This window comes from Cervus canadensis, chromosome 12 (assembly GCF_019320065.1).
Source record: "Cervus canadensis isolate Bull #8, Minnesota chromosome 12, ASM1932006v1, whole genome shotgun sequence".
Taxonomy (NCBI): Eukaryota; Metazoa; Chordata; class Mammalia; order Artiodactyla; family Cervidae; genus Cervus; species Cervus canadensis.
In genome coordinates, this window is record NC_057397.1 from 62672292 (window position 1) to 62695051 (window position 22760).

The 22760-nt window shown below is 43.0% G+C and overlaps 1 protein-coding gene across 3 annotated transcripts in view; it reads right to left on the reverse strand.

Annotated features, from left to right (window-relative positions):
* ERICH5 (glutamate rich 5) overlaps positions 1–16284 on the reverse strand; it is a 24265-nt gene extending 7981 nt beyond the window's left edge. For all 3 annotated transcript variants that reach the window (XM_043483357.1, XM_043483355.1, XM_043483354.1), the window contains exon 1: positions 15725–16284. In XM_043483357.1, the coding sequence (XP_043339292.1) occupies positions 15725–15782 (58 nt within the window). In that variant the 5' untranslated portion in view covers positions 15783–16284. The remainder of the gene's footprint in view (positions 1–15724) is intronic.
* Positions 16285–22760: the final 6476 nt, after the last annotated feature.

Sequence of the window (22760 nt, forward strand, 5' to 3'; positions counted from 1 at the left end):
CTTTTCCTAATCTTACTGGCAGACCTGAAGTAGGAAAATGTCCTTGACATATAATATTCTTATATTGCCATCTGAAAATAGTCAACCAAGCTGAGAAATATTACAAAAGAAGCCACTGTCTCTAATACTTTGGGGGGTAGCCCCCCAAAGCTAAAACATTTTCAAAATGACCACCAAAAACTAGAGAAAATGCTGAAAGTGTAGTGACACCTCATTTGGTGATTCCTGTTGATTAACTGTACCCTGAATTTTGATATAAATGTATTTTGGAGGTAATGACCTCTCACTAATCACTCAATAGTTCTTTTTCCTACGTGATAGACGAGCATAAGCTGCTCTAAAGGGAGGACAGATATCTTATAACCCTGAAAATGACACCTCTTAATGTACTGGGTCTGAATCCTGGTTCTTCCACTTACTAGCTTTGCTCAGCCTCTTTGTGCCTCAGTTTCACCATCTGTAGAGTGGGAACAGGGGTGGCTGAACTGTCGTGAGGATTACACGAGTTAACACCTGGAAAGCCACCAGCACAGTGACTGCACCCCCTGAGCATCAGTCAAGTCAGCCATCGTGAGCATTACACTTCACTCGGCAGCCCCAGCAAGGAAGAGGTCCCGGCGGACACAAAGAAAAGGAAGGTCATTACATGCATCCTAATCCTACTACCTTTCTCTGAGCCCATTCAGAAAGGATGGAAGATCAGAGTAAATAAGTGAAAAGGGCTGGAAAACAAATGCTTGTTTCAAACCATCTCTCAGAGAACACCACAAAAAAGACAACGGTGACCACCGCACTTCCTTTCTTATCCTTGGGAAGGTTTTTATCCCCAGCTGCTGACAAAGGACACGTTTTGGATCTGTTCGTCCTCCTTCCTCTTCAGCTGGAGCCGGGCGTTCCAGACTGTTCTGCTGTTGAGTGTGACCCTCACCCATCATTTACTTAACCATGCAATTCAAACTCTCCGGGTCTCAGTTTCCTTACATGATCTTTGCCTTTCAGGATTGCCAGGATAATTGATAATTCTGAGGGGTTATATGTGTCATTACCCAACGTGGTATGAGACATAAGAAGGTACTCAGTAAACAGGGGATAAAGCCAATGGCTCTGCAGGTTTCTCACTGCATGGGGGTGTCCTGCTGAAGGGGCAAGGGAGGCCTGAACCCCAGTTGTGTGCACTGGCAAGGGTGCAGACCTCAGGGGTGGGAAGGGCAGCTTATTCTAATTTCATAAAGGTCATCTGTGAGCTACTGATGGCCCTGTCAATCAATTAAAGATAATTTTGCAACAGAAAGAATGAACTGCAACATTAAAGAGCCCGGATAAACAGTCCCCTAAACACTATAAAGCTGTCACTGTTGACCTATAAAATACTGTTGCTACCATGGTAAGTTTTAAATCAGATTGTTGACAGATAATGGAGTAGTATTCGAGTCAGCCGTGATTTGACTGGACTTGACTGGTATCAATAAAGGCCAATGTTAGCTTTTATATAAATGTGTGTGTGCTTAGTCGCTCAGTCGTGTCCGACTCTTTGAGACCCCATGGACTATACATACAGTCCATGGAATTCTCCAGGCCAGAATACTGGAGTGGGTAGCCTTTCCCTTCTCCAGGGGATCTTCCCAACCCAGGGATCAAACCCAGGTCTCCCACATTGCAGGTGGATTCTTTACCAGCTGAGCCACAAGGGAAGCCCAAGAATACTAGAGTGGGTAGCCTATCCCTTCTCCAGCGGATCTTCCCGACCCAGGAATCGAACCGGAGTCTCCTGCATTGTAGGTGGATTCTTTACCAACTGAGCTATATAAATAAATATGCTTCATTCTGTTTGCTGGCTTTGATTTCATTTATTGAAGTGCCTACTATATGCCAGCCCTGGGCTATGCACAAGGGCTACAGCAGTTAACAAGGAAGACCTGGTCCTTGTCATCCTAGACCTCCCTGTCTGCAGGGAAATTCAAATAATATCCATTCCCTTATTAAGCACAACTTGGTACCTGGGCACAATCTCTTATGTAAGGATCTCCATGCTCCGTCCACATGGTTTTGTGAATCCCTAATATACCTCCTGGAGGTAGAAGGTTCTACATCTTTTGTTCACAAGCAGGAGACATTCTATGCCTGATCTGTATTATTATGTAATAAATATTGTGGACAGATGCATTGTTTCCACATCCAAAGTTGTTTAAGGATATGTCTGTTTTCTGAACCCTACATTTTATCAAATCATACACTGCTCTGGGCGTAATTCTTTGGTGCTCATTATCTCTCTTGATTCTGTTGTAAGTTGATCCATGCACAAATTTGTTGTGACAGCTGAACTAACAGAACCCTTGTTGCAAGCTCCGTTGTGATAGGCACACAAAGAAATTAAATACTAGGCAACATTACAGAAGGGATTAGAACCAGAGCTAACATACCTGAAATTCACATTATGGTGGAAGCTTTTCTACTCCGTTCATTTCTCTAATCAAAAATGAAGTTTCTACCCAGCAAGGAGAAAAACTTGAGGTCAGTATTTCCTATTCCATTGCTAGAAGGTATCAACCATCCCAAAGATCTCACTGGATGGTCTGCTGAGTTTTCCAGAGAATCAGTGAACAGGGAGATCCTCTTATTTTCCCTTGCTGCCACCATTTCTAGGTTCTGGTAGCTTCTGAGTTTTGGGAACCAGGGATGCAGCATGAATCCACTCTAAAGGAAGAGTCCAACTTGACTTCTCATGTTCTTTCTTTGCTTTCTCCTTGATTCCACTCCATCATTTATCCATCCATCCAACAAATTCTTGTGGAGCTAACAGTGGGGCTATACTACATGTTTCTGCTCTTTTCCCTCATCAAAGTATGTAAAGATACTGACCCTGTGTGTCATGGCACAAATGCTAATCCCCAAGGGTGTGTTCTATCAGTCAACAGATATTTAAAGAGGCATTCATTTTGGGACTTCCCTGGTGGGCCAGTGGCTAAGACTCAGTGCTCCCACTGCAGGGGGCCGAGATTCCATCCCTGGTCAGGGAACTAGATCCCACATGCCACAACTAAGAGTTTACATGCAGAAACTAAAGATCCCACATGCCGTAACTAAAGATCCCACATGCCGTAACTAAAGATCCTGCATGCGGCAATGAAGATTGAAGATCCTGTGTGCCACAACTAAGATCTAGCACAGACAATAAATAAATAAATAAATTTTAAAATGCACTCATTTTGAAGAGAGGTTAACTAACGCAACATCCCATGTAACTGGAGTATGAAACCATTAGCCAAAAAACCCTACAGAGGGCAAATAAAAGTCAGACAAACCACTCTTCATTTTTTAGTAGTACTACCTAAATTGACATATGAAAAATTAGTTTTGACATCACAAGGTAAATGCATTAAAGTCTGAAGGTAAATCTCATTTTGAAATTTAAGTACAGAGAGACAAGAACATGCAGTTGGAAAGATACTACTGGAATATCTGATAAGTACACATGGAGATGGGGTTTCCGCCTAGGGGAGAGGCAGACATTTAAGAGCTGCAGAGCCAGTCCTCAAGCCATGACGAATAGTCACCTCCTTCAGGTACGACTTTCCAGTTTCATTGTCTTTGATTTCCTCTAGACTCCTATAAGATAAACTCTGATTTCAAATAAGGTATTGCATTAAACATCACATTAAAAAATATCAACAGTAGTTGTATTCAAAAAGGCAAGTTTCATTGATTGACGGTCATTACCGGCACATGGGGATCCAATGTTTGGGCAGAAATGCAGTCTACAAAATCAAAGACATCTCAATGAACAAGGAAGAAGAGAGATAAAGTGAAGATTATCTCTCTGATATTCACACAGCGTGACCCTTGACAACCGAAACGGGTCACACCCATGATGCTTCGCTAGGAACCACAGTGGCTAACATTTACTGAGGCACTGTGCCTAGAGTTTTATAGGGATCATCTCATTCAACCTTCTCAACAACTCCACAGAGTAAGTCATTATTATCTCCATTATAGAGCAGAGGAAATACGACACCTAAAGACTAAGAACCTTTATCTAGGAAGGGCACCCAGTTAGAGGCAGCAGAGTCTCAGATGTAAGCCCAAGGAAGTGGGATTCTACCTTGAAGATTTACATGCTTTCAGGCAAACCATGGCCCCAGAACCTGTACCATCAGTATTTCCTGGGAGGTTCTGGGGTTTTGTTTTAGTGCTGACCCAGAGACCCTACCCCAGATCCACTGGCACTGCTGCCCATCTTCAGACATCGGGCCTGGTCTCTGTCCTCACGCTAGCATGTCATGGGCAGCACAAGAGATGAGATGAGTATGTTAAATCAGCAGTGAAGCAAGGGCCAGAGCTGGTCTAAGTGAGCTCCACACCAGGGAGCAAGACTTTTCTCAAGCTTCCTCACACCACAGAACTGGGTGGGTTTGCTAAGCCTCCATCTCAGCTAGGTCAGGACAAAGAGGTCTTCTAATTTCTCATCTGAAATGAAGGTTTACACTTGCTATGCCTTGCCCTCTAAGGGCAGTGACCAAGGGGCTCCACTGACGCTCACAGTGGTGGCCATTCTCCCAGCTCGGCCACTGAGTCCATGTCTGACTCCATCAGGGTGTCTACCTGTGATGTACAAAGGCATCAGTGGCCAAGAGCAGGGGCCTGCGCTCAGGAAGGAAGTATTCAGTTAGTGAGTCCTGGCTGGGATGGAATGCTTAAATTTTGCAACAGAGCAGTCAATTACCTCAGACATCTGGACCTCAAGTCTGGGTGGTTAGCACACCCTTAGAGTGTCCAGTTCTAGAAAGAGCAGGGGCAGACCAAGCAGGACTGTGAGCCCAGGCCTTCAACTGACTGCTGCTACTAGTCTCTTGGATTAGAGATCTCGGGTTAGGGATCCACGTGCTATTCAGATGACTTTGCTGCCATGGTCAGTAATGATCATATTAAGGGAACTGAGGGGCTTTGTTTCCCAGAATGAAGAGTCACTTGTAAAAGAGCAGAAGTCTTCCTCTCCCCGGCCTAGGTACTTTGAAGCTTCTGGACCAGACACTTGAAACCTGAATTGAATGAGCTTCTCTTTTTAAACAGAGCATTAAAGATGCTTGGACCTAGGAAGAAGCAGGTTGAAACAAGAATCATAGAAATAATTAAACTGGAAGATTTCAATAAGATTTGAGTATAAAACAAACATCTACTCTCCACCTCTTCAAGGCTCAGAGTCCCCAAAAAGAGCATCAGAGAAATTTAGGAAGCAGTGGTTAGTCATGTTGAGAACACATACCCTTGATATGATGTGATGAGAGGGTCCTGTACCTCTGCTCTTTTCCTCCCCCAAACCCATAATCCCAGTTTATGATAAGAAAAACATCAGACAAGTATCAACTGAGGGACAATCTAAAAGAAGCTGACCAAACCTCCTCAAAATTGTCAAGGTCATCAAAACGCCTGAGAAAATGTCACAGTCAAGAGGAGTGTAAGGATACAATATTGTAAAGTAATTAGCCTCCAACTAATAAAAATAAATGGAAAAAATAAAAAAAGAGTAGTATAAGGAGACATGACCATGACAACCAAATGCAATGCAGGGGATGGAACCTAGAACAGAAATAGGACATGAGAGAAAGACTAAGGAAATCTAAAAGTATGTATGCATGCTTATTCACTCAGTCATGTACGACTCTTTGAGACCTCACTGACTGTAGCCCACCAAGCTCCTCTGTCCATGGTATTTTTCAGGCAAGAATACTGGAGTGGGTAGCCATTCCCTTCTCCAGGGATCTTCTCAACCCAAGGATTAAACTCGGGTCTCCTGCATTGCAGGCAGATTCCTTAACATCAGAACCACCAGGAAAGCTCAAATAAAGTATAGACTTTGGTTGATAATAATGTATCAAGCTTGGTTCATTGTTTGTGACAAAGCCACCCTACTACTGTAAGATGATAATAATAGGGTGAAGTAGATGTGGAACTTTCTATACTATCTTTGTAATTTTCCTGTAAATCTAAAACTATTCTAAAATTGTCTATTTTTTAAAAATTGCAGTAGCAAAATACAAAAGCAAGTAAAATAAGCTCTAGAAGCCTTAGAAAAACTGTTTCATAAAACTTCGGCCATTTGCATAACCATTTTTATGATTTTTGAATATTTTGGTACCATTAATGCTATTATTAACAATATTTTTGACACATTCCTTTAAGAAATTTATCAGAAAGGAAAAAAAGGTCAGGAACTCAAAAAATTTAGAGATCTATAACTTGATCTTGAGGGGGAAAAAAATCAATTGTCATCTAGGAAAAGCAATAAAGGAAAATTGAGATTTACTAAAATTGATATAATGAGAGATCATCTTTACTAAGGACTTATTAGACAATATTCCAAGCCAGGGGTCAGAACTTTTTTTCTATAAAGGAACAAAGAGCAAATATTTTCAACTTTGCCAGGCATGGGGTCATTATTTGCATGTGTGTGTGCTAAGTCACTTCAGTTGTGTTCAACTCTTTGAGACCCTATGGACTGTAGTCCAACAGGCTCCTCTGTCCATGGGATTCTCCAGGCAAGAATACTGGAGTGGGCTGCCATGCCTTCCTCCAGGGGATCCTCCCCTCTCAGGGATCAAACCCAAGGCTCCAGCAGCTCCTGCACCGCAGGCAGATTCTTTACCACTGAGCCACAAGCATCATTATTGCAACTACCCAACTCAGTCATCTGTCATCACAGTGAGAAAGCAGCCTTAGACGATGTGTAAATGAATGGGCATGTCTGTGTTCCAAAAAAACTTTATTTACAAAAAAAGGTGGTGGGGGAACTTCCCTCTTGGTCCAGTGGCTAAGACTCTGCACTCCCAATGCAGGGGGCCTAGTTTTGATCCCTGGTCCGGGAACTAGCTCCCACATGCTGCAACCAAGACCTGGTGCAGCTAAATAAATTTTTAAACATAGGTATTAAAATAAGAACAGGTGGTGGGCTGGTTTGGCCAACAGGCCACTTTGCCAACCCATGCTATAGGCAATACTTAGACTATATTCCAGGTATATTATACATATTAACTCATTTATTCCTCAGAACAAATGAGGAAATAGGAACTAACTGTTAATCCCATTTTACAGATGACATCACTGAGGCATAAACAGGTTGAGTGGCCCAGTGTCATACAACAAATAAATGACCCCCTGAACCAGATTTGAACCCAGTCTCACTTCAGACCCACATTTTAAATTGGAACTCTATACTCTTAGCATGCTGAAATTTTCTCTCTCACGTGTGCCCTCCACTCTAAACCTCTTTCTCACACACACACACACACACACACACACACACACGTCGCTCAGTCATATCCTACTCTTTGTGACCCCATGGGTATAGTCCATGGAATTCAGATCAGAATACTGGAGTGGGTAGCCTTTCCCATCTCCAGGGGATCTTCCCTACCCAGGGATCGAACCCAGGTCTCCCACAATGCAGGCGGATTCTTTACCAGCTGAGCCACCAGGGAAGCCCAAGAATACTGGAGTGGGTACCCTATCCCTTCTCCAGGAGATCTTCCCCACCTAGGAATCAAACCAGGGTCTCCTGCATTGCAGGTGGATTCTTTACCAACTGAGCTCTCAGGGAAGCCCCCAAAGGTGATCACAGCCTCTCATAACTATCTAGTCTGTAGGGGCTACTCCAGGGTAAACAAAGGAAAAGGAAATTAGCCAAAAGAAAATTATGTGGTTCCTATCAGTTTGAGGGAAATGAAAAAGGTAAGAATAAGTAGGGGGGGAAAGTTCCTTATCATTACCAATGACAGAGAGAAGGAAGCGAGGAGAGCGACTGGGGTCCTCACAACAGGTCCTCACTGGGAGGGCGAAGGCAGGTGCTCTCTCTCGGGAAGAAAAACTACCAGTCAAATTGACAGGGCAGTTGGAACGCCTAGCCCAGGGCTTCCCACCTCTTTGATGTCACGGCACACACGGAATATGGTGTTTGTGCCGCACTCAGAGGAGTGGAGGAGGCTACACTGAGAGGTTCGGGCCATCTGGACCCCGCCCTGCGGCCCGAGAGCCTGGGAGCGAGGCTGGCACCCTGGATCCCAGGCTCACAGGCTGGGAAGCGCTCACACACACAACACAGGGGCAAATATATATTTCAATCACCAAAGACAGACCAGAGCAGCCCTAGCCAGGCGAGGCTGAGAAGGTAGAGGAAGCAAGGTGATCTGCAACGAATGGAACTCTCTCATCCTGCAGGGCCCTTTAGGACTACGTTTGAAAGAAAAGCTGCTTGTTGGGGAGAGCAGAAAGGGCTTTTTCACTGAGTATGAAGACAAATACATCACAGGCTTGTAAAAGCATGTCCTTGAAATGAGTGTCCTGGTGAAGGGAGCAGAAAATTAATTGATAGACAAAAAAAATAAATACTTGATTTGATGGTACATCCTTATGCCTGTAAGGGAAGGAAGCAGATAGCCTCTCTTTCAGTGGACGGGAGGCAGGTCTATCACTGGCCTCCCAGGCGCCTGGCATGGGGGGACCTGGAGCAGCCACAGAGGAGCTGGCCGAGGCAGACAGCTCTGGGCACAGAAGAGGCTTGTTGAGCAGCTTCTTGACAGGGAGTCATTTCAATCCTTAGCCTACGAAGTCAAGTTCATTTTGTACTTATCTGTCTTAGATGATGATAACTGGTGCTATTCTGATGTCCACTCTGAATTATACTGGCATGGCCACAGAGTAAATAGTATGTGAATGAAATTTGACTTCTGGTGACCCGGAAAGTAGATAGATAGGGCAGACGTGGCATGATGCCTCTTACATCTTTTTATATCTTGACTTTCCTACTTAATGTTCATTTGGACATGTCTTTTATCCAAATAGTCATGTATGGATGTGTCAGTTGGACTACAAAGAAAGCTGAGCGCTGAAGAATTGATGCTTTTGAACTGTGGTGTTGGAGAAGACTCTTGAGAGTCCCTTAGACTGCAAGGAGATCCAACCAGTCCATTCTAAAGGAAATCAGCCCTGAATATTCATTGGAAGGACTGATGCTGAAGCTGAAACTCCAATACTTTGGCCACCTGATGCGAAGAACTGACTCATGTGAAAAGACTCTGATGCTGGGAAAGATTGAAGGCATGAGGAGAAGGGGTCGACAGTGGATGAGATAGTTGGACGGCATCACTGACTCAATGGACATGAGTTTGAGTAAACTCCGGGGGTTGGTGATGGACAGGGAGGCCTGGCGTGCCGCAGTTCATGGGGTCGCAAAGTGTTGGACACGACTGAGCGACTCAACTGAACTTATCTAAACAGACCTAATACAATCTGATGGTCTCAAAGCAAGTAAAATCATACAGATTTGGAAGTCAATAAGTATTTGGTATGAATAAAGAGCGTGTTATCAGGCCTCAGGCGGGGCCTTTTGTCTTATTTGAAAAACCAAGCTGGAGGAGAGGCTGCAAGGACGGTTGAGTGTGACATCTAAGAAAAGAGGGTCATACCTCCCGGGTTGTCAGCATACAGTCAGCACCTCATCAGTCCAGCCCGGTCACCCCGAGGACCCTAGAGCCCCGTGGGGCTCCATGGATGACCCCTTCCATGGGGAAGAAAATGGTGTCAGCTGAACCTGACCCCATGGCACTGACTGCCCTTTTCTCCATCTCCCATGCCCACCCTTGTTTCTGAGCACGCTAGCATTACCTGGCTTATTTCACCCACTTTCATAAAGTGTAATGCCCATGGCATTTTAGCTATTTAAAATGATGTGAGGTTTTTTTATTTAGGTTTGGGGGGGGGCTTTCCTTCCAATCTTCATCCTTAAAAGATACAGCTCTGACACCCCAGAATATACACAAAAGAATCAAATCTAGGGCCAGAGGGCAATTCCCAAGGAAGGGTTTAAGCAGTGTGAACAGTAACAGCTCTGGGGAAGTAAGGAAGCTTCTGAAGCCTCATGGTACTTTCCTGACATTAACACTCAATTGGAGAGTTACATTCGGATATTTCGCTTTAAAAAAACAAAATCAATACCTGGGCTACCTACATTTATATACACTGGGATTCAAATCCTGGCCAAGTTCAATGTTTTATTTATCAGTTTTGGTGAGCCTTTCAAGTACTAGGTTTTTATTTTAAACTTGTTGTAAAACATTAACACAAAAGTGAAACTATACACGTGAACTGGCACATGTGGCAACCCTGCAGAATCATGATTTCAGAGAACACAAGAAAGCTTTGTTTTGCTGTGTTGGTCTTTTTCTACATGACCTAGGAGTCCCTTCACAATCTGACCCTGTCTTCTCAAGTCCAGCTGGACCAACGTTACCTTCCAGTCTGTTATTCTGCGGGTCTTGATGACTTCCCTCCCTCTGCTTTTCTCAGTAGCACTCTCATCTCCCTGAGTCCCCATCTCTGTCAGTCCATCCAGGCATCCAGCAGATGTGGACTGCATGACTTCTATGTTGACGGCCACATGATGAGTTCTAGCAGAACCGGGACTGGACCCAGATGGGACTGGAGTTTGTGAAAAGAACAAGATCCATCATTCACTAGCTCTGAGACCTTGGGCAAGTTACTTATCCTCGCTAGACTGCAATTTTGTAGCCGAATTTGGTGAAACTGAGGTTCTTATGAGGATTACATGAGAATACAGGCTAAAGCATCTGGAACCAAGTGGGTGCTCCTACCTCGTGTCCTGATTTCTGCTCCATGCCCATGTTTTGATGCAACTGTACTAAATGTCAAAAGCCTTCAATTTTAGAAAAAGATGTGTTGGTGATGAGAGTGTCATTTGGTACAACCCTTATGAAGACATTTAGGTAGTTAGCTCTCAAAATTATAAATGTGCATGCCCTTTGACCCAGTAATGCCAATTTTGGGAAATGGTCTTACAGTTATGCGTGTGCACTTTCAAAATGATGTATGTGTAAAGGAATTCACTGCAGCCTCATTTGCTGGAAACAAATCAAATGTCCCTCACTGGGGGTTTGGTTAAACAAATTACACAGTGGATTCTTAACCAAGGGTAAAAAAGGAGAAAGAAGTTCTCTATATTACAGAGAGATTATAGAAAGAGCTCCATACTTTTAGGTGGAAGAAATTAAGTGAAGAATAGTGGGTATTATACACCACATTTTATGAATAAAGATGGCAGAGAGAAATAATATTTGTAATGTATAAAGAAACTTCGGAAGAATATATTTAAAAAACCCTAATAAAAATTTTTATCCATAGATGTGATTGTACTGAGCAGATGGTGAGGCTGGGGCGGGAGGTGGACTTTTCACTGTGTGCATTTTTCAAATGTTTTCAGTTTTATGAATATTCCATTACAATTAGCTGTATGTAATCAGGCCCAACCAATGACTTACCAAGCATGCTATGTTAAGCTCTAGAGGCAACACAAAGACATACAAGACTTGGTCCAGAGACTCTGCACTTGAACCAAAGAAATCCAATTTATATAATACTCGTATGCAAGAAAAGTCTCTAATACTTTAACGTTAATGAGTTTTGTTCTTCAATTACAAAGGAGAAGTATTCAGGACTGAAATATCACTGTGTGAAAATATTGGTTGATAACTAAAGGTATTTCTGCTACACAAAGGTCAATTCACATAACTGAAATTCAAGCCTCATCCTATTTATTATCTAGGCAGTGGACTCCAAGCAGCTAGTGAGAGTTCAGAGAAGAACAAACACACGATTACAGCTGTCAGTGGAAATGTACACGTGAAACTAGCAATGAATTTGTCAATAATTACCATCTATTTACTCTGTCCACATTGCTGTTTTGGAGAAGGAAATGGCAACCCACTCCAGTACTCTTGCCTAGAGAATCCTGTGGACAGAGGAGTCTGGTGGGCTGCTGTCCACAGGGTTGCACAGAGTCAGACTTGACTGAAGCGACTTAGCATGCATGCATGCATTAGAGAAGGAAATGGCAACCCACTCCAGTATTCTTGCCTGGAGAATCCCAAGGATAGAGGAGCCTGGTGGGCTGCCGTCTATGGGGTCACACAGAGTTGGACACAACTGAAGCGACTTAGCAGCAGCAGCAGCAGCATTGGTGTTTAAGCTATAAAACCTCTGGAAGAAGTCTGCAAGAAATGGGTGGCATTTTTATCAGGAAAGAGTGGGACAGTAACCACACTGAGAAGCAGGGGGCTGGCATGGGGAGGAAGGTTCTATGCCAAAGGCCTGGAAACTTTTGAGTTCTATTAACGCCTGTGAAGTCATCAAAATCTTTGTGTTCAGATTCATCAGCTCCGGGGGCACTGAAGAGAACAAAATTGTTCTAATATGTGAACATGCTTCCATGAACACAAGAAATTCCAAACTCAATCTGTCTAGTTGTCCTTTCGGAAAGAAAAGCCTCTTTCCTCACCCATTTCAGGGCATTCAGTAAAAGTCTACGTGTGATGACTACCACGTAAGTAGTAGTAGTGTTCTGCACTTTGAGTAGCACTGGGTAATTATTTACATCAGAGCCAGTCTCCACACTGCCCCTCCAACCCCGTCCCCTCCCCACCCCCAACCATCTCTTTTCCTAGTGAGTCTTCTTTGGGGGTGATGAAAAGCAGCTCAGGGGGATTCGGTGTCTCACGCATCACAGCAAACATCTCCATGTGATCAACAGAATGGGTTATTCCTATTCAGCCTAACAGCTACCTAACCAGCAGTAACTATCTGATTCATTGGAGCCCAGAAAATACGTGCCTCCATATTTTAGTGTTACAGAATTTTCGAGCTGTAAGAGATCTCGGAGGTAACCTAGTCCAACCCATTATTTAATGATTCTTTTGCTTCCAGGTTAATACTACCTTATATATAATAGTTCTTAAACCAGTTACAGAAAATTGTTAAGGAGAACCATCCAAACACAGATCCAGTCTGCAGCCGATTTGATGTTTTAGCTTTAACTCACGGTGGCTTCCCTAATGGCTGGGACAGTAAAGAATGTCCTAAAAAAAAAAAGAATGTCCTGCAATGTAGGAGACCCAGGTTCAAACCCTGGGTCAGGAAGATCCCCCTGGAGAAGGCAATGGCTACCCACTCCAGTATTCTTGCCTGGCGAATTCCATGGACAGAGGAGCCTGGTGGGCTAGAGTCCATGGGGTCGCAAGGAGTCGGACGTGACTGAGAGACTAACACACCCACCCAGCTTTAACTCATAAAATTATGAATTTTAAAAGAATCTCTTATGATATGAAGATTATCTGTATCTCTATGGGAGGCCACTGGAAACTTCTCTATATCAATGTAGCTGCTGAAAATACCTCTAAGGCTACATGTCCTCCAAATATTCCTACTTTAAACCTGGAAGCAAATATAACTTCATATTTCACTGATTCTTATTTAAGGATAAATAAATATTTTACTCATGCTAGTATACTAGGTGAATATTATATTTATTACATATTTCATTTAGGGATTATAATAAACTCTATTATAATATTAAATTTACATAGTAGAAACTCGATTATACTTTCATGTGTTTCTTTTGTTGTTTGCACAGTGAATGACCATACACCTAATGGGGATCCAGAATAACGTGAGACAAAAAGAGGTTTAAATCAAGTTGTCACAAACAGATTTAAGGAGGAAAAGAACAGATAATAAGTCAAATTATGGAATGAGAGCACCTGAGTTCAAAGCTCAGCTCTGACTCTCAAGGAGCCCCACAAGTTGGGCAAATTACTCTTCTCTGTAAAATGGGAACAATCATAAAACTTAGTCAAAGCATTGCTATAAGGATTAAATGTAATCATTCAACAATCATGTGCTAAGCATTCTTAAGCACTGGGGGTACAGTGAATAAACGCATGTGCCAGACATTTAATAAACTTGGACTGTTTTAATCTAAAAGCATATACGCACAGGCTTCGGGTTGTATACAGAATTTAAAGAAGTTTTGAGCTACAGAAACAGGAATGAATTATTTATGGGGCCTCCAACTCCATGGAGTTGAAAAGTTGATGAACATACAATAGTATCCAATTACAAAGGAATACTGTCTGAGGATCAGATGCAAAATACACCTGTTGATTGATTCAATACGTGCATCAAGCAATTTATTAATTAATTTTCTATGCACAAAAGCTGGTTGTCAATTGTTTTAACATTTCTTTCAGAACAACATCCGTGAAAACTTAGAAGTGCAATGAAAGCATGAATAAAAAAAATGAAACAGTGTGACTCATGTGGATAGTTATTTATATTGGTGATAAAATGTTTATTAAAACAAGGTTATTCATTATTTTCTAAGAGGATTAAAAAACCCTTCCAGTCACTGAACATTTTGCCCCTCCCCAAGAGTAACATTCCCTACAAGTTTTTATCAGTTAAAAAATCTACAATGATGATTTAGTGCTCTGCCTTTTAAATTCCTAGGATATCTGGGGGCATGGCTGGGGGATAAGAGAAACCAAAGTAATACAGTGTATCTTCCTGAAGCATCAGTTTTTCATGCTGAAACCAATAAGGGCTGATCATGGAACAGAATGCAAAAAAACAGAACCCATCTGATTTCATAAAACATCAAAGACATTATTCCCTGCCCTGGCCTCCAGAAAGCAGGTTTTGGGGACAGAAGCATTCATCATTTTTAGGAGAAAGGTTAGCAAGCATTAGAAATGGATTTTTTCCATCTCTTCACATTGTTGTCAGTTCACCAGGGGTTTGGAATCACTTTTACACAGGGTTTTAAATATTTGGCCTACTTCCACATTGCTATTGCTTTCTGTTGTCTGTGAAATTAAAAATAAATTATCACACACCACAAAAATGACTGTAACACGGCCTATTTCTAACTAGACACAGTGTCTGAGCTTTGAAAAGGCATTCTTGAAAAGACTGAGCGCTCCCTGCTACAAAATCAGAAAGACATGTTATTGGAATAACACAAGGTGCTAAAAGAAAACTTGTGAAAAGGAATTAACCAGAGTATAGAATTTCTCAGAAAATTAGCTTTGAAGAAGACTGTAAATTAACTTGAAGGAATGTGCTTAACCTTCAGAGCTTTGTTCAAAGCTCCAGCCACTCAAAATCTAAGAAGTGAGGCTGCTATAAAACCCAGCCATTCTCTGGTTCATTCATCTTTCATTCTTTTCACAGCACTTATCACTGTCAGAAACTATGGCAATCATCTGTTCAACTTGTTTGATGTCCGTCTTCCTCCCCACCCCCATCCCAGACCCCAGGAGTAGGGTTTTTTGCATCTTGAGCACCTAGCCAAGCACCTGGCTATTGTATAGAGACAGTAGAAGCGTGTGGTGCATTTCTATGGAAGTTTCAGTGAGGACCACTTTTCATCACACGCGTATTCGTCAAGAAATACTTAAGTCAAGGATAGAGGACAGTGCATCTGACCTCTTTAAAAATTCAGGAACCTGTGCGCTGAGTAAATGCCCATCTGCACAGTAATCTGAAATCTCGTACACTGAAGGACAGGAAATTCTGCATCTGTTTAACAGAGCGCTGTGGCTGGCGGCCTTAGGGACTTAAGGCCAACTTAAGGCCACGGGCAGCGGGGTCTCCCCACGCCTGGGCTCCCTCCCGCGTGAGGCACCGTGGGCGGCGGATTGCACCGGGACGGCTGCACCATGGGCCGCGGCAGCGCCTCTCCGCGTCTCACTCGCATCCTTAGGGAGGAGCCACCCCCTGCCCGGCGGGGTGGGCACAAGTCACACCCGTCGGACCCCAGGGAAGCGAAGCCACCCAAGCCCCAGGGCGCGGGCGGGGTGGCGGTGGGGCCGGGTCCCCTGCTCACCGCTGCGAAGCCTGTTGCCGTCGCCGGCCTTGTTGAGGGCGCTGCTGGAGCAGCCCATCGCGGGCAGGAGGGCGCCCGGAGGGCGAGCGCGGCCACCGCCCGGGCTGGGGACCCTGAGCCGGGACCCCGCGCGAAACGCTCACGATGAACAAGTTCCTTCAACTCCGAGCGGCCGGCTCCGGCGCTTGCAGGGCGCAAGCGCGCAGCGGAGCGCGGGGTGGGGGCGCGCACCGCTGGCGGGGGGGCGCGCTCCGCTGTGTTGGGGGGCGCGCACCGCTGGGTGGGAGGCGCGCACCGCTGCGTTGGAGGGCGCGCACCGCTGGGTGGGGGCGCGCACCGCTGGGTGAGGGCGCGCACCTGGAGAGGGAAGCGAGCCGCTGGTGGGGAGAAGGTGCCGGGGAGGGGACAGCGGGGACGTAGGAGAGGACAGAGACAAGAAAGGAGCCAGCTAGACCGAAGGTGGAGAAGGTGGTAAAGGCAGAGAGGAAAGTTGCCTCGGAAGTAGGGACAAAGATGCTGAGTTTTGGGAGAAGGGGCGAAGGGCTTGGGAGGGCTCACGTCTGAGTCATCCCTAAATAGCTGGGGAGGGGAGGAGGCGATGGTGGCCAGTGGCTATTGATTGGTGACTGGATTTGTGATGACAGGCTTCTTACATAACGTCAGGGCTGTTACCACGAAGAAGTTGAACGTTGAGAAGATACTATTTAATCCGCTTTCTCTGATCAACTGTGGTCAAGTGTCCCACCCAGGACTTTGCTGTTCAGTCGCTCAGTCCTGTCGGACTCCTTGCCACCCCGTGGCCTGCGGCACGCCGGGTTCCCTGTCCCCTGTCCGTCACCACACCTTGCGTTTGGTTGTCGCGACCCTTTTTAGTTTGCTTCAAACGAACTAAAGCAAACTAGTTTTTCAGTCTTTGTCTATCATGACCTTGATTTTTTTTTTCCAGAAAACAAGCCATTTATTTTGTAGGTGTCTCAGTTCCAGTTTGTCTGATGTTTCCTCATGATTGTTTTCGGTTTATGCAGTTTTGACTGGAATACTGTTATGTTGTCTGTGGATTATGTCAACTAGCCCATAATATCAATGTGCCCTATTATTGGTGATGTTAACTTTGATCAGTTAGTTAAGGTAGTGTCTGCCAGGTTTCTCCACTGAAAAGTCACTATGTTACCCTTAGTAATGTATGGGGGGGCTTCCCTGGTGGCTCAGAGGGTAAAGCGTCTGCCTGCAATGCGGGAGACCCGGGTTTGATCCCCTGGGTCGGGAAGATCCCCTGGAGAAGGAAATGGCACCCCACTCCAGTATTCTTGCCTGGAAAATCCCATAGATGGAGAAGCCTAATAGGCTACAGTCCATGGTGTCGCTAAGAGTCAGACATGACTGAGCAACTTCACTTTTATCTCATCAAACTTTTATCTGCTACTTTTAGCATGCATTAATAGTCTTGCTTGGATCAATTACTACTATGATTATTAAATGGTGAATTTTGTAATTTCCTAATTTCTCATTATGCTACTCTAAGGAAGCATTTTCCCTTTCCCTCCACTAATTATTCATTTATTTATAGCAATAAATACTCATTTATTTTTACATTATTCAATGAGCTATGTTACCATCTGTGTTAATTTGCTATGGCTGCCTTAACAAAGTATCAGATTGTGTGCCTTAAACAACAGAAATCTATTTCCTCCCAGTTCTGAGACTGGAAGTCTGAATTAAAGGTATCAGCAGGGTTGGTTTCTTCTGAAGGCCTGTGTCCTTGGCTGGTAGATGGCAGTGCCTTCACATGGTCTTCCAACCATTTGTTTCTGTGTCTTATAATCTGTGTTTCTTATAATAATCTTGTAAGGATACTAGTCATATTGAACTGACATCATTTTGCTTTAATTACCTCTTTAAAGACAGTAGCTCCAAATACAGCCACATTACAAGATATAGGAGAGTTAGGGCTTAAACATATGAACCATGATTCAGCCCATAACATCATCTTTACTTATTTGATGCTCAGATTGCCTGAAATGTCTTGTGTTTCCCTATATGGGTCATGGGGTACACAGCTATGGTCTTTAGTGTATGTTTAGAGGTTTTTCCCTCCTCCCTCCCTTCATTCCCATCTTCCCTTCTCCTCCCCCTCCTGGTCCCTTCTCTCTTTTCTCTTTCTCCATCTTCATTTCTGTCTCCCTTCTGCAGTGCAAGCCTCATTGATGCCTTGGCCACTGATGCGAACCATCAGTTCACAACTCCCTTCAAGGGAAGAAGAGACTGGGTATCTATGAGGAAATACATTTCACAACATTACAAATATGGACTGTGGTTCTTCTCCTTACCTTCTGTCTGGGGTTACTGTGCCCCAAGGAAAGAGAAGTATTTTGAAAATGGCTAATGATTTGGCTGGATTCCAAGTCAAAAACTTGGAAAGAGCATGATTACAGGATTGGTACCAGGAAGTTTAGGGGAGAGGAATGTGGAATAGGCCTAGATTTAGGAAATATTTGTGTGCTATATAAATGTTTTCAGAAGGCCCTGTACTAGATTGGGCTGCCATAACAAAATACCATAAACTGGGTGGTTTAAACAAATGCTTATTTCTCACATTTCTGGAACCTAGGAAGTCTAAGACCAAGATAACTGGCCTATTCGCTTTCTTTCCATCTTGTGGATTGCAATCTTCTCACTGTGTCTTCATAAGAGGGGTTAGGGGATAGATCTTTCTCTTCTCATTAAGTTAGATCAGATTAGGGTCCCAACCTTATGACCCCATTTAACCTTAATTAACTCCTAAAGACCCTAACTCCAGATTGAGTCACAGTGGGGGTTAGGTTGAAATAGGACTTTGGCATAAGGGTGCAAGTCAGCTCATAGCTGACCAGATGATTCATCCCACTTCAGATGATTCTTTTTTTTTTTAAGTCACATTTAATTTTATTTAGATAATGAAAATTTTCAAAACTCCACTGTCACAAAAAGAGGTGCAGGAGACTTCCCTGCTGGTCCACTAGTTAAGTCTCCAAACTTACACTGCAAGGGGTGTGAGCTCAGTCCCTGGTTAGGGAACTAACATCCCATATGCCCTGCAGCCAAAGTAAAAGAGAGAGAGAGAGATGCAATAACTCACAGATTAGCTAACCATAAATACATAACTTGAATATTAATGCTTTCATGCTAAGCCAGGGTTTCAGTTCAGTTCAGTCGCTCAGTTGTGTCCGACTCTTTGCCACCCCATAGACTGCAGCACGCCAGGCCTCCCTGTCTATCACCAACTCCCGGAGTTTACCCAAACTCATGTCCATTGAGTTGGAGATACTATCCGACCATCTCATCCTCTGTCGGCCCCTTCTCCTGCCTTCAATCTTTCCCAGCATCAAGGTCTTTTCAAATGAGTCGGCTCTTCACATCAGGTGGCCAAAGTATTGGAGTAACCAGGGCTTGCTGAGCTTATTAAGTATTTTTTTAGGAGTGGACTTGGGTATCTTGCTTTTCCTCAGAGATAATTTGTTAGTCACGCCATTTCCTTCAGAGGAAGCATTTTATAATCAAGTGAGCAATAATGTGAGCCACCCGGTGCCCTGTGTATGTTAGGAAGTCTTTCTCATGAGCCATCCCAAAGCCTGCTCAGTGGGCTCAGGGATAAAATGACAGGGATAGAAACCATGTATGGGCTGAAACCACTTAACCTGGTTTACCTGACTGAGTGCCTAATTCAGAAGCAGCAAGAGTGACCAACTGTAAGCCTCTGAAATGGTGTGCTTCCTTTTTAAGATCTTCTTCATGGAAGAGTGATTAGACCTCTTTGGGGACAGTGGAGAACCATTATTGTAATAGATACTGGATTAGGTTTGCATTTCCTGCTCATCATGCCTCTAATTGCATCATCAATTTAGGGGATGGTATCAAGACATCACACATCCATCAAGACAATATTTAGTACCATATCTTATCAAAAACTCACTTTACCATGAGACAAGTAATAGGTTAATTTCTATGTGATTTACTGGTCTTTCATTATATCTCATCATCCAGAAGAAGGCAAACCTATAGAATGATGGGATGGCACTCAGTTATGGCATAGTCAAGACAAAGCACTTTTGAAGGGGTGTTTTCCTGTGGTTTGCTCTGAATTAATGACTGATAAATAGTGTTGCTTCCGCATAACCAGTATATGTAGATGGGGTCTTGTTCATTTGGTAGACTACAAAACACATTTCTGCTTAACTGAGCTAACTTGTTTTTATTGCTTACAAATAAGTATCTAGTCTGAGATAGAATGCCTACTATCTTCCCTCTCACAGACCACACTCATTCTTATTCCTTTAGTCTTTTCTTGATAATACCGAATCATAACTGATACTGTGATTTTAAAGGTGTTATATCTTGGAGGTATAGTTCATGAATCTTCTTACCTTCAAGGACTCCTTTTACCATTTTTCCTAGACATACTCATGTTTTGGTGTTGTCACAAAATTGCATTTGTTCTCTTTTTCTCTGTTAAGTAATCAGTGACATTTTCTGATTAGCCTGATGTGGTGTTACAGAATTAAGTTCTAGTTAAAAGCAAAAAAAAAAAAAAAATTGATGTCTTAGCCTATACATTACAGCTTTATTAAGGATAACAGTACATGGCAGACTTTTCTTTCTTTTTTAAATCTAAGAAAAAAAATTTTTTTTGACTGAGCAATTCAGCATATGGGATCTTAGTCCCCTAACCAGGGATCTTAGTTCTCCAGCAATGTAATCATGGAATTTTAACCACTGGATCCTCCCAGGGAGGTCCCAAATGGCAGACTTTTCAAATTATTAAAAATGTGAAGTGTCATTCTTTTGTGAACATTTAGACAGGAATTTCATTTCTACTAAAATTTCAAAAACTAACTCTAAGAAATATAAAGCAAGAAACCAACCTTTATAGACACCAATCTACTTTCCAAAAGTGTCACTCCTCTGCAGTAAAATAGTGAATAAAGTGCTCTGACTTCTTTGTATCCAAGAGTATAAAAAACATATGCTTTTTGAGAAATGGACAAATGATTTTTAAGAAAATAGGAGAAAGTGTTTCTCTGGTCTAGTTTTAATCCAGTGCAGTCTGGCGTATTCCCAGTCTGAATGGGAATGGGTATAGAAGAAATACTTTGAATTCTTCATTATTGTGGAGGTAGAAAGGGTAGAGAGGAATATGTAAGCACTCATTCCTTCTTGTCCCCTGTAGGTTCAGAATTCATGTATCAGTGTATATGTGTTTAGTTAGTTGAAAGGCCATCAACATTCACTGAGTTTACAGGGTCTTTTCACTTGGATTCACTGTCCCTCCCTCTCTCTGCTATATTTCTGAGCATTTTTAACATCCATGGTGACTGAAGAATATGAAGGTTGAACTAGATAAGTAGAATTCCAAGTAACTAACCAGCCCCTTCCTAATCTGGACACTGAATAAGTAATAGTTGATGGTAATGAACATGATAGGTTTAACTGCTTCACAATAAGAGGATGGGCCAGTGTACTGAACCAATGAATATCAGATGAACTTGTTAGTATTTGCTCTAATAGGGAATGCAGGCTGTCACTTTTCATTCTCACACCAAGTAAAAACCAGAAGCACAATAATGCAGGTGCCTGGAGAATTGTCAGAACCTTGGAGCAGCGATGTTGGTGAAGGAGAACTAGAGAGCCTGTCCTGTCGCGTTGACCTATTGGTATTCCTCCTAAATCACTCTGAAATGCTTCAGACTAGCATCCAGGAAAAATAAAGTCTGGATGGCAAAGTCTTTTATTATTTTTTCAATTTATTTTTATTTATTGATGTTTGGTTGTACCAGGTCTTCGTTGCTTTTTCTCATGGATTTTCTCTAGTTGCTATGTGAGGGCTTCTCATGTCAGTGACTTCTCTTGTGGATTATGGAGCACAGGCTGTAGGCATGTGGGCTTCAGTAGTTGTGAACACATGGGCTTAGTTGCTCCGAAGCACGTGGATTCTTCCCAGTCCAGGGATTGAACCCATGTCCCCTGCATTGGCAAGTAGATTTCTGTCCACTGTGCCACCAGGGAAGTCCATAAAGTCCTTTCTTGAAACATACACATTCCTCGACTTTGGGGTATGAAGATTTTCAAACTCACAAATGGTTGAATAGTTTGATGAATACCTGTATACCTCCAACCCATTTCCTGCAGTGCAAGGCAGATCTTAACCACTGGATCACCCGGGAAGCCCTCATTCCTTTTTATTAGTCAGCCATATTTCAATTGAACACATGGTTTCTTTGGCAATGCAGTGGAGCTATCAAACTTCTGACCATGGTGCTTCAGTGACCATGCTCAAAACTCTTTGCAAGATGCATGCATGCATTAGAGAAGTGAAAATCAAAAACTACAATGAGATATCACCTCACACAAGTCACAATAGCCAGCATCAAAAAATCTACAAACAATAAATGTTGGAGAGGGTATAGAGAAAAGGGAATGCTCTTGCACTGTTGGTGGGAATGTAAGTTGATAGAGCCACTATGGAAGACGGTTCAGAGATTCCTTAAAAAACTAGGAATAAACCCATCATATGACCCAGCAATCCCACTCCTAGGCATATACCCTGAGGAAACCAAAATTGAAAAAGACACATGCATCCCATTGTTCATTGCAGCACTATTTACAATAGCTAGAACATGGAAGCAATCTAGATATCCATCGACAGATGAATAGATAAACTCATGGTACATATATACAATGGAATATTACTCAGCCATAAAAGGAAAGACTTTGAGTCAGTTCTAATGAGGTGGATGAACCTAGAACCTATTATACAGAGTGAAGTAAGTCAGAAAGAGAAAGATAAATATCATATTCTAACACATATATACAGAATCTAGAAAAATGGTACTGAAGAATTTATTTACAGGGCAACAGTGGAGAAACAGACATAGAGAATAGACATGGGGAGAGGGGAGGAGAGGGTGAGATGTATGGAAAGAGTAACATGGAAACTCACATTACCACATGTAAAATAGACAGCCAACAGGAATTTGCTGTATGGCTCAGGAAACTCAAACAG